The sequence below is a fragment of the Oncorhynchus tshawytscha genome, unplaced genomic scaffold (genome assembly GCF_018296145.1).
Source record: "Oncorhynchus tshawytscha isolate Ot180627B unplaced genomic scaffold, Otsh_v2.0 Un_contig_6133_pilon_pilon, whole genome shotgun sequence".
NCBI lineage: Eukaryota > Metazoa > Chordata > Actinopteri > Salmoniformes > Salmonidae > Oncorhynchus > Oncorhynchus tshawytscha.
The window spans coordinates 5149-18190 of record NW_024608148.1 but is presented as its reverse complement, the minus strand read 5'-3'; the positions used below and the strand labels follow the sequence as shown (position 1 = coordinate 18190).

At 43.3% G+C, this 13042-nt stretch overlaps 2 protein-coding genes across 2 annotated transcripts; both read right to left on the bottom strand.

The window, feature by feature from the left end:
• Positions 1-831: 831 nt before the first annotated feature.
• Positions 832-9122, bottom strand: LOC121843302 (cilia- and flagella-associated protein 251-like). Its single transcript, XM_042312894.1, has 5 exons — positions 9089-9122; positions 8651-8683; positions 6122-6412; positions 5809-5850; positions 832-1856 (listed from the first exon to the last, which is right to left on the bottom strand). The coding sequence occupies exons 3-5, from the start codon at positions 6354-6356 to the stop codon at positions 1357-1359; spliced, it is 777 nt and encodes a 258-aa protein (XP_042168828.1). The 5' UTR covers positions 6357-6412; positions 8651-8683; positions 9089-9122; the 3' UTR covers positions 832-1356.
• A 978-nt stretch (positions 9123-10100) lies between these two features.
• Positions 10101-12806, bottom strand: LOC121843304 (butyrophilin subfamily 1 member A1-like; the record flags this gene model as incomplete). Its single annotated transcript, XM_042312896.1, has 3 exons — positions 10101-10363; positions 11713-12015; positions 12459-12806. Coding segments are annotated over 3 exons (791 nt in total), but the record flags the coding sequence as incomplete, so codon positions are not given.
• Between the last annotated feature and the right edge of the window lie 236 nt (positions 12807-13042).

Sequence of the window (13042 nt, the reverse complement as noted above, 5' to 3'; positions counted from 1 at the left end):
CTGTACTAAGGGCTGTATTAAGGGCTGTACTAAGGGCTGTATTAAGGGCTGTACTAAGGGCTGTACTAAGGGCTGTATCCAGGCTGTACTAAGGGCTGTACTTAGGGCTGTACTAAGGGCTGTACTAAGGGCTGTATTAAGGGCTGTACTAAGGGCTGTATTAAGGGCTGTATCCAGGCTGTACTAAGGGCTGTACTAAGGGCTGTATTAAGGGCTGTATTAAGGGCTGTACTAAGGGCTGTACTAAGGGCTGTACTAAGGGCTGTACTAAGGGCTGTATTAAGGGCTGTATCCAGGCTGTATTCAGGCTGTATTAAGGGCTGTATTCAGGCTGTACTAAGGGCTGTATCCAGGCTGTACTAAGGGCTGTACTAAGGGCTGTATTAAGGGCTGTACTAAGGGCTGTATTAAGGGCTGTACTAAGGGCTGTACTAAGGGCTGTATCCAGGCTGTACTAAGGGCTGTACTTAGGGCTGTACTAAGGGCTGTACTAAGGGCTGTATTAAGGGCTGTACTAAGGGCTGTATTAAGGGCTGTATCCAGGCTGTACTAAGGGCTGTACTAAGGGCTGTATTAAGGGCTGTATTAAGGGCTGGACTAAGGGCTGTATTAAGGGCTGTATTAAGGGCTGGACTAAGGGCTGTATTAAGGGCTGTACTAAGGGCTGTATTAAGGGCTGTATCCAGGCTGTACTAAGGGCTGTACTAAGGGCTGTATTAAGGGCTGTATTAAGGGCTGTATTAAGGGCTGTACTAAGGGCTGGACTAAGGGCTGTATTAAGGGCTGTATTAAGGGCTGTATTAAGGGCTGTACTAAGGGCTGTACTAAGGGCTGTACTAAGGGCTCTACTAAGGGCTGTATTCAGGCTGTATTAAGGGCTGTATCCAGGCTGTACTGCCTATATACCACACCACCTCAGGCCTTATTGCTGATTAAATTATACTTTAGGTCAGTGCCTGATCATATGTTTTCCAGCAGGCTGTAACATGAGTTGGTCTTTAAACCCATCCACAATGTGCTGCAGTCTGGTGTAACAGTCTAATCTCTAGACTTCATGGCGATGAGAGGTTTGAGTCCCATCTCAAACCACCCTCTGTCTATGCCCCAACTATCTGTCTCCATCTCTACCCGCTGTACCGTCCAAATGTAAATAAGGATGATTAAGGTGGTTGGAATTCCCATCTCCTTTAAAATAATAATTTAAAAAACTCCATTGAGAGAGGGAGAGTCGTGTCTCTCGCTCTCTCACTCTTCTCTTTTCAAAATAAACTTTAATTAACCAGAACGTCCTAACCAACCCAGTACTGTCTTAGGTGGCATCAACAGCCTGTCTTCCCTCCTCTCTCTCCTGATCTTCTAGAGCATCAACAGCCTGTCTTCCTCCTCTCTCTCCTGATCTTCTAGAGCATCAACATCCTGTCTTCCCTCCTCTCTCTCCTGGTCTTCTAGAGCATAAACAGCCTGTCTTCCTCCTCTCTCCTGATCTTCTAGAGCGTCAACAGCCTGTCTTCCCTCCTCTCTCTCCTGATCTTCTAGAGCATCAATAGCCTGTCTTCCCTCCTCTCTCTCCTGGTCTTCTAGAGCATCAACAGCCTGTCTTCCCTCCTCTCTCTCCTGGTCTTCTAGAGCATAAACAGCCTGTCTTCCTCCTCTCTCCTGATCTTCTAGAGCGTCAACAGCCTGTCTTCCCTCCTCTCTCTCCTGATCTTCTAGAGCATCAATAGCCTGTCTTCCCTCCTCTCTCTCCTGGTCTTCTAGAGCATCAACAGCCTGTCTTCCTCCTCTCTCCGTCTCTGATCCAGGACCCAGTAAAGGTTGCATCTCCATCATTTCAACTCTGTTACTCCCAGACTCATCTGTTGAAATAAAATATAGAAAGGATGATTCAGAAGGAAACATTCACAACATTCACACAGAATAACCTGACCAGTAATTACACATTAGACTCATAAAGCCTGAGGTCTTCTCTCCCTGAGGACAACAACATTAATAACCTGACCAGTAATTACACATTAGACTCATAAAGTCTGAGGTCTACTCTCCCTGAGGACAACAACATTAATAACCTGACCAGTAATTACACTTTAGACTCATAAAGCCTGAGGTCTTCTCTCCCTGAGGACAACAACATCAAATCAAATCAAATTTTATTTGTCACATACACATGGTTAGCAGATGTTAATGCGAGTGTAGCGAAATGCTTGTGCTTCTAGTTCCGACAATGCAGTAATAACGAGCAAGTAATCTAACTAACAATTCCAAAAAAAACTACTGTCTTATACACAGTGTAAGGGGAGAAAGAATATGTACATAAGGATATATGAATGAGTGATGGTACAGAGCAGCATAGGCAAGATTCAGTAGATGATATCGAGTACAGTATATACATATGAGATAAGTATGTAAACCAAGTGGCATAGTTAAAGTGGCTAGTGATACATGTATTACATAAGGATGCAGTCGATGATATAGAGTACAGTATCAACGTATGCATATGAGATGAACAATGTAGGGTAAGTAACATTATATAAGGTAGCATTGTTTAAAGTGGCTAGTGATATATTTACATAATTTCCCATCAATTCCCATGATTAAAGTGGCTGGAGTAGAGTCAGTGTCATTGACAGTGTGTTGGCAGTAGCCACTCAATGTTAGTGGTGGCTGTTTAACAGTCTGATGGCCTTGAGATAGAAGCTGTTTTTCAGTCTCTCGGTCCCAGCTTTGATGCACCTGTACTGACCTCGCCTTCTGGATGACAGCGGGGTGAACAGGCAGTGGCTCGGGTGGTTGATGTCCTTGATGATCTTTATGGCCTTCCTGTAGCATCGGGTGGTGTAGGTGTCCTGGAGGGCAGGTAGTTTGCCCCCGGTGATGCGTTGTGCAGACCTCACTACCCTCTGGAGAGCCTTACGGTTGAGGGCGGTGCAGTTGCCATACCAGGCGGTGATACAGCCCGCCAGGATGCTCTCGATTGTGCATCTGTAGAAGTTTGTGAGTGCTTTTGGTGACAAGCCGAATTTCTTCAGCCTCCTGAGGTTGAAGAGGCGCTGCTGCGCCTTCCTCACGATGCTGTCTGTGTGAGTGGACCAATTCAGTTTGTCTGTGATGTGTATGCCGAGAAACTTAAAACTTGCTACCCTCTCCACTACTGTTCCATCGATGTGGATGGGGGTGTTCCCTCTGCTGTTTCCTGAAGTCCACAATCATCTCCTTAGTTTTGTTGACGTTGAGTGTGAGGTTATTTTCCTGACACCACACTCCGAGGGCCCTCACCTCCTCCCTGTAGGCCGTCTCGTCGTTGTTGGTAATCAAGCCTACCACTGTTGTGTCGTCCGCAAACTTGATGATTGAGTTGGAGGCGTGCATGGCCACGCAGTCGTGGGTGAACAGGGAGTACAGGAGGGGGCTCAGAACGCACCCTTGTGGGGCCCCAGTGTTGAGGATCAGCGGGGAGGAGATGTTGTTGCCTACCCTCACCACCTGGGGGCGGCCCGTCAGGAAGTCCAGTACCCAGTTGCACAGGGCGGGGTCGAGACCCAGGGTCTCGAGCTTGATGACGAGCTTGGAGGGTACTATGGTGTTGAATGCCGAGCTGTAGTCGATGAACAGCATTCTCACATAGGTATTCCTCTTGTCCAGATGGGTTAGGGCAGTGTGCAGTGTGGTTGAGATTGCATCGTCTGTGGACCTATTTGGGCGGTAAGCAAATTGGAGTGGGTCAAGGGTGTCAGGTAGGGTGGAGGTGATATGGTCCTTGACTAGTCTCTCAAAGCACTTCATGATGACGGATGTGAGTGCTACGGGGCGGTAGTCGTTTAGCTCAGTTACCTTAGCTTTCTTGGGAACAGGAACAATGGTGGCCCTCTTGAAGCATGTGGGAACAGCAGACTGGTATAGGGATTGGTTGAATATGTCCGTAAACACACCGGCCAGCTGGTCTGCGCATGCTCTGAGGGCGCGGCTGGGGATGCCGTCTGGGCCTGCAGCCTTGCGAGGGTTAACACGTTTAAATGTCTTACTCACTTCGGCTGCAGTGAAGGAGAGACCGCATGATTCCGTTGCAGGCCGTGTCAGTGGCACTGTATTGTCCTCAAAGCGGGCAAAAAGTTATTTAGTCTGCCTGGGAGCAAGACATCCTGGTCCGTGACTGGGCTGGGTTTCTTCCTGTAGTCTGTGATTGATTGTAGACCCTGCCACATACCTCTTGTGTCTGAGCCGTTGAATTGAGATTCTACTTTGTCTCTGTACTGGCGCTTAGCTTGTTTGATAGCCTTGCGGAGGGAATAGCTGCACTGTTTGTATTCAGTCATGTTACCAGACACCTTGCCCTGATTAAAAGCAGTGGTTCGTGCCTTCAGTTTCACACGAATGCTGCCATCAATCCACGGTTTCTGGTTAGGGAATGTTTTAATCGTTGCTATGGGAACGACATCTTCAACGCACGTTCTAATGAACTCGCACACCGTATCAGCGTATTCGTCAATGTTGTTGTCTGACGCAATACGAAACATCTCCCAGTCCACGTGATGGAAGCAGTCTTGGAGTGTGGAGTCAGCTTGGTCGGACCAGCGTTGGACAGACCTCAGCGTGGGAGCTTCTTGTTTTAGTTTCTGTCTGTAGGCAGGGATCAACAAAATGGAGTCGTGGTCAGCTTTTCCGAAAGGGGGCGGGGCAGGGCCTTATATGCGTCGCGGAAGTTAGAGTAACAATGATCCAGGGTCTTTCCACCCCTGGTTGCGCAATCATTAACATTAATAACCTGACAAGGACACATTAGACTCATAAAGCCTGAGGTCTACTCTCCCTGAGGGCAACAACATTAATAACCTGACCAGTAATTACACATTAGACTCATAATGCCTGAGGTCTTCTCTCCCTGAGGGCAACAACATTAATAACCTGACCAGGACATATTAGACTCATAAAGCCTGAGGTCTACTCTCCCTGAGGGCAACAACATTAATAACCTGACCAGGACATATTAGACTCATAAAGCCTGAGGTCTTCTCTCCCTGAGGACAACAACATTAATAACCTGACCAGGACATATTAGACTCATAAAGCCTGAGGTCTACTCTCCCTGAGGGCAACAACATTAATAACCTCACCAGTAATTACACATTAGACTCATAAAGCCTGAGGTCTTATGTATAATAATTTAAATCATTCTGTGTGGCAAACAACATATTTCTTGAGGTGGGTGACATCAACTGGTAATGTTTTCCTATCTCGGAGAGGTGTTGATATGTGACATTACTGTATGTTACAGGAATGTGGGACGGAGAGACAGACAGGCAGAGACAGACAGGCAGACAGACACACAGGCAGGCAGGCAGGCAGAGACAGATAGACAGGCAGAGAGACAGACAGGCAGGCAGGCAGTAAGGAAGACAGGCAGGCAGGCAGTAAGGGAGACAGGTAGGCAGTAAGGAAGACAGGCAGGCAGTAAGGAAGACAGGCAGCCAGTAAGGAAGACAGGCAGGCAGTAAGGCAGACAGGCAGATACAGACAGACAGGCAGGCAGGCAGGCAGGCAGGCAGGCAGACAGACAGGCAGGCAGTAAGGAAGACAGGCAGGCAGTAAGGAAGACAGGCAGGCAGTAAGGAAGACAGGCAGGCAGGCAGGCAGGCAGTAAGGAAGACAGGCAGACAGGCCGGCAGGCAGTAAGGAAGACAGGCAGGCAGTAAGGAAGACAGGCAGGCAGGCAGGCAGTAAGGAAGACAGGCAGACAGTAAGGAAGACAGACAGTAAGGAAGACAGGCAGTAAGGAAGACAGGCAGGCAGTAAGGAAGACAGGCAGAAACTTACCAGGTGGATCATCATCAACAACATTTGTTTTTGGAGATATACCTAAAAGACCAGAGTAAGTTAGAGAATACCAAGATCTCCAACTAAATCTGTTTCCTCTCTAAATTAATAACACCTTGGATTGACACAGTGAATAATGATAATACTGAATGGATTTATCTCACATCGGCTCAGCCCTGGTTTTAGCTGCTCAACCAGTAAAGACGGTAGTTTGTAGAAACGTTGAACTGAATTTGAAAACTTTGACAACATAAAACAATATTTTTCTCCCAGTGATCCTGTATATATCCAACATAGGTAGACAGGTGCTTACCCAGTTCTTCACCCAGTAGGTTTATGACTCGATCAGGTTCTGCTTTCAGTATGTCTAGGACTAAATCAGGTTCTTCTCTCATCAGACTCTTGTAAAAGGCTGATTTCACCTTTTCCCCGCCTGAATCTACGGCCGTGAACAGAAGCCTCATCTTCTCCACGCTGGTCCCAGCAGCACAGATATCAAAGTAATCCTGTTGTTGGATCATGGGCCTCAGGGCGTCTGCTAATGGCATCACCTTGGTAACATTGTCAACGAGCTTCGGCCTGCGCGCATCCAAAAACCCGACAACTGGTTAGAAAAGAGAAGAATATATTACATTTAGACCGAAACAAGGAGATTACGTCAGATTATGTCTCTGTATTTTCAGAAAAAATTCTCCACTGCTTTTCCCCAAGTCCAAGTGTTGCTACAGTGTATCATTTTAATGTAGAATAAAAGATTAACTCTGCAGGAATTAATATTAAGGTTATACAACCATAGTTCATATTATATGAGAGGTTATAGACCTACAGTTCATATTATATGAGAGGTTATAGATCTACAGTTCATATTATATGAGAGGTTATAGATCTACAGTTCATATTATATGAGAGGTTATAGACCTACAGTTCATATTATATGAGAGGTTATAGACCTACTGTTCATATTATATGAGACGTTATAGACCTACAGATCATATTATATGAGAGGTTATAGACCTACAGTTCATATTATATGAGAGGTTATAGACCTACAGTTTATATTATATGAGAGGTTATAGACCTACAGATCATATTATATGAGAGGTTATAGACCTACAGTCCATATTATATGAGAGGTTATAGACCTACAGAGGTTATAGATCTACAGTTCATATTATATGAGAGGTTATAGACCTACAGTTCATATTCAGACTACTGTTCTGGTCCTCTCTTCTATAACATTAGACTACTGTTCTGGTCCTCCCTTCTATAACATTAGACTACTGTTCTGGTCCTCTCTTCTATAACACTAGACTACTGTTCTGGTCCTCTCTTCTATAACAGACTACTGTTCTGGCCCTTCTATAACATTAGACTACTGTTCTGGCCCTTCTATAACATTAGACTACTGTTCTGGTCCTCTCTTCTATAACATTAGACTACTGTTCTGGTCCTCTCTTCTATAACATTAGACTACTGTTCTGGTCCTCTCTTATCTAACAGACTACTGTTCTGGTCCTTCTATAACATTAGACTACTGTTCTGGCCCTTCTATAACATTAGACTACTGTTCTGGTCCTCTCTTCTATAACATTAGACTACTGTTCTGGTCCTTCTATAACATTAGACTACTGTTCTGGTCCTTCTATAACATTAGACTACTGTTCTGGTCCTTCTATAACATTAGACTACTGTTCTGGCCCTTCTATAACATTAGACTACTGTTCTGGTCCTCTCTTCTATAACAGACTACTGTTCTGGCCCTTCTATAACATTAGACTACTGTTCTGGCCTTTCTATAACATTAGACTACTGTTCTGGTCCTCTCTTCTATAACACTAGACTACTGTTCTGGTCCTCCCTTCTATAACATTAGACTACTGTTCTGGTCCTCTCTACTATAACAGACTACTGTTCTGGTTCTCTCTTCTATAACATTAGACTACTGTTCTGGTCCTCTCTTATATAACATTAGACTACTGTTCTGGTTCTCTCTTCTATAACATTAGACTACTGTTCTGGTCCTCTCTTCTATAACATTAGACTACTGTTCTGGTTCTCTCTTCTATAACATTAGACTACTGTTCTGGTCCTCTCTTCTATAACAGACTACTGTTCTGGTCCTCTCTTCTATAATGTTAGACGACTGTTCTGGTCCTCTCTTCTATAACATCAGACTACTGTTCTGGTCCTCTCTTCTATAACATTAGACTACTGTTCTGGTCCTCTCTTCTATAACATTAGACTACTGTTCTGGTCCTCTCTACTATAACAGACTACTGTTCTGGCCCTTCTATAACATTAGACTACTGTTCTGATCCTCTCTTCTATAACATTAGACTACTTTTCTGGTTTCTCTTTATTTATTTAACCCAAAGTATCCCTTTAAGACTCCCCCAGATGTCCCTTTAAACCCCCCCCCAGATATCCCTTTAAGACTCCCCAGATATCCCTTTAAACCCCCCAGATATCCCTTTAAGACCCCCAGATGTCCCTTTAAGACTCCCCAGATATCCCTTTAAGACCCCCAGATGTCCCTTTAAGACTCCCCAGATATCCCTTTAAGACCCCCCAGATATCCCTTTAAGACTCCCCCAGATATCCCTTTAAGACTCCCCAGATATCCCTTTAAGACCCCCCAGATATCCCTTTAAGACCCCCAGATATCCCTTTAAGACTCCCCAGATATCCCTTTAAGACCCCCCAGATATCCCTTTAAGACTCCCCAGATATCCCTTTACGACTCCCCAGATATCCCTTTAAGACTCCCCAGATATCCCTTTAAGACCCCCCAGATATCCCTTTAAACCCCCCAGATATCCCTTTAAGACCCCCAGACACTTACCCTTCTCCTCTACATGCTGTCTAATGCTCTCCTCTGTAGATTGAGAGACAACAAATTAATATAAGAGTTAGCATCATCATGAACTCCACACACACACACACACACACACACACACACACACACACACACACACACAGATGTCCAAAATGAATGAATGTTGTGCATTAGATGACTTGACGCAGTCTCAGTGTGGATGAGCCTAGTAGGTGATTTATTGTTAACTTACATTTTAACGAAACAGTTTGTTATAAATCAGGGATTTGGATAAGCAGACCCTTGAGTCACTGCTGCCCCACCTTAATTAAAGTTGCCCATCCCTGCCCTAAATAGTATGTAGTATAATTAGTACACAGTATGTCCTCAATAGTATGTAGTAAATGTAGACTACATTTAAAATAGTATTTAAATCCAGGTCTGACACACACATTGCCCACCTACCTGTATCCAGCTTAGTCTGAAGATCTAGATTTTTTTTTCACTGTAAATACAAAGAAAACAGAAATGAATAAACCAAATAAATAAGATGCTGTATCGACACTCATAAAAACACTGAACCAAGCATGAGAGCACCAGCTGTTCCGGATGACTGTGCGATCACGCTCTCTGTAACTGATGTGAGTAAGACCTTTAAACAGGTTAACATTCGCAAAGTCATGGGGCCAGACGTCAAGACTTTGTGATGGCCACTCCAATACCTTGACTTTGTTGTGCAGTTGCAAACCGTAGTCTGGCTTTTTTATGGCGGTTTTGGAGCAATGGCTTCATCCTTGCTGAGCGGACTTTCAGGTTTTGTCTATATAGAACTCGTTTTACTGTGGATATAGATACTTTTGTACCTGTTTCCTCCAGAATCTTCACAAGGTCTTTGCTGTTGTTCTGGGATTGATTTTTCCAAGGATGAACCAGATTTGTGAAGGTCTACAATGTTTTTTCTGAGGCTGAGGTCTTTTGATTTTCCCACAATGTGTTGAAGGCTTTGACCTTTTGTTGTTGATTATGGTGATGTTATTCTTTATTAAAGGGCAGCTGCTACTGCTCTTAAACTGTTGGATGCCATCTCCCATAATGCCCTACGTTTTGTTACAGGTGACTGTTATGATACTCATCACTGCATTCTGTATCAAGAGGTTGGCTGGACTTCACCATGGCCCCATAGATCTCTGCATTCCTCCCTTTTTGTTTACAAGGTCCTAGTTCATAAACTTCTGTCTTATCTAACTTTGCAGTTGAAGTATAGACACTTGAGTTGGGTAACCCATTAATTCTTGAGGTTCCTAGGTTCTCCACGAGCAAATCTGCTTTTAGTTTTAGTTTCGTATTCCTAGAACAAAGCTCAAAATAAATGTTATCTTTAACTCTGCATTGTTGGAAAAGGACCATTTCAGTGTTAGTCTACACCTGTTGTTTACGAAGCATGTGACAAATAAAATGTTATTTGAAACAGTAGACCAGTACCTTAACACTTAAAATGACAGATAAATAGTAACAAATCAGTAATTAAAATGGCAGGACAAAGGAAACAAGCAAGTAAAATGGTACAAAACCAAGAAGTTGATCGTAACAATCACAGAGTTCAAGACAAAAAACTACCTTCTTTCTTGAGTTTATGACGTTGTTTTCTGCGAAAGTACAACAGCACAACAACAGCTACAATGGCTGCTACAGCTGGTATTATTATACCAACAATCCACCACACGCTAGGAAACATATCGTCTGAAACAGAGAAGAACCATTATAACATTACACAACATAAAAACACATGCATATCTCCTGTATGACAGGTATAACCATTATAACACCTATATATCTACTGCATGACAGGTAGAACCCTTATAACACCTATATATCTACTGTATGACAGATAGAACCATCATAACACCTGTATATCTACTGTATGACAGGTAGAACCATCATAACACCTGTATATCTACTGTATGACAGGTAGAACCATCATAACACCTATATATCTACTGTATGACAGGTAGAACCATCATAACACCTATATATCTACTGTATGACAGGTAGAACCATCATAACACCTATATATCTACTGTATGACAGGTAGAACCATTATAACACCTGTATATCTACTGTATGACAGATAGAACCCTTATAACACATTATAACACCTATATATCTACTGTATGACAGGTAGAACCATTATAACACCTGTATATCTACTGTATGACAGATAGAACCATTATAACACCTATATATCTACTGTATGACAGGTAGAACCATTATAACACATTATAACACCTATATATCTACTGTTTGACAGGTAGAACCATTATAACACCTATATATCTACTGTATGACAGGTAGAACCATTATAACACCTATATATCTACTGTATGACAGGTAGAACCCTTATAACACATTGCAATACCTATATATCTACTGTATGATAGGTAGAACCATTATAACACCTATATATCTACTGTATGACAGGTAGAACCATCATAACACCTATATATCTACTGTATGACAGGTAGAACCATCATAACACCTATATATCTACTGTATGACAGGTAGAACCATCATAACACCTATATATCTACTGTATGACAGGTAGAACCATTATAACACCTGTATATCTACTGTATGACAGATAGAACCCTTATAACACATTATAACACCTATATATCTACTGTATGACAGGTAGAACCATTATAACACCTATATATCTACTGTATGACAGGTAGAACCATTATAACACCTATATATCTACTGTATGACAGGTAGAACCCTTATAACACATTGCAATACCTATATATCTACTGTATGATAGGTAGAACCATTATAACACCTATATATCTACTGTATGACAGGTAGAACCATTATAACACCTATATATCTACTGTATGACAGGTAGAACCATTATAACACATTATAACACCTATATATCTACTGTATGACAGGGAGTAAATTATAATGTATAACATAATACAACTCAAAACAGCTTAGACCATCAAGGTCATCCTATTGGAAACCCGATCTTTTCCACTAGTCTATCTAAAGAAAAGGTCTCAGGTACGTGGGTTAACCAATGAAAACCTCACCTGGGACATGAATCTGTGTCTCCCTTGTCTGGTTGATCTGCGGCTGTACAACTCTACAGGTGAACCTGTTGTTGTCAGTGTTCCGGATGGTGACATATCGTCTCACGGTGTAGCGACCCTCAGGGTTCATCTCGGTCTCTGTTGAGTTGCTTGTCTCAGTGGGTTCAGTAGCAGAGAGGACGTTTCCATGACTGTCCAACCACTCAAGCTCAGGCTGTGGGTACCAGCCTCCGGAGTCACACTTCAGGACCACCCCCCAGTCTTTGGTTCCATTAATAGAGATCACTGGCTGAGATACAGCACCTACACAGATACAAGATAACACAGAGATCACTGGCTGAGATACAGCACCTACACAGATACCAGATAAAACAGAGATCACTGGCTGAGATACAGCACCTACAGATACAAGATAAAACAGAGATCACTGGCTGAGATACAGCACCTACACAGATACAAGATAAAACAGAGATCACTGGCTGTGATACAGCACCTACACAGATACAAGATAAACCAGAGATCACTGGCTGAGATACAGCACCTACACAGATACAAGATAAAACAGAGATTACTGGCTGAGATACAGCACCTACAGATACAAGATAAAACAGAGATCACTGGCTGAGATACAGCACCTACAGATACAAGATAAAAACAGACACAATCATTTCCCCTTTCAGCATATAGAGCTATGATTGTACTCAGAAACCTCTGATCACTTGTTCACTCCAGTATTTATGATTTACCAACTATGAGTGGAATGGTTGTTTCCTTCTTCAGTGTTGGAATGAAGCACTTGTAGTCTCCAGCATCAGAGAGGGTAACTCCGGTCAGTTTTAAAGAGACATTGCTGTTCTTCAGTTCTTCTTTAAACAGTGATGTCCTTCCCCTGTAGGACGGAAGCTGTTCACCGTCGGAGTCTCGACCTTCACGGTAAAGATGGACCCTTTGAGGTTTCAGGTCAGGTCTTGTCCACTCCACCATCATGTCCACAGCACTGACGTTGGGTTCCAGGTAACATGGTAGTATGACGTCGTCACCAGCCAAGGCAACGACTGGATCAGCTGAACCGACAAGTTGAATCTGAGACGACCCTGGAGAAAAAAACAAAATGACACGGTGAATGAAATACTTGAATTTTCTCCTTATGTGCACCCTCTACTGACAAGAGTCTCAGCTACCGCTAGCATGCTAACGTTAGCTAATGTTTTTATAACTAACCCGAGAGTGTCACGACTTCCGCCGAAGTCCCTCTCCTTGTTCAGGCGGCATTTGGCGGTCGACGTCACCGGCTTTCTAGCTTATCGCCGATCCACTTTTCATTTTCCAT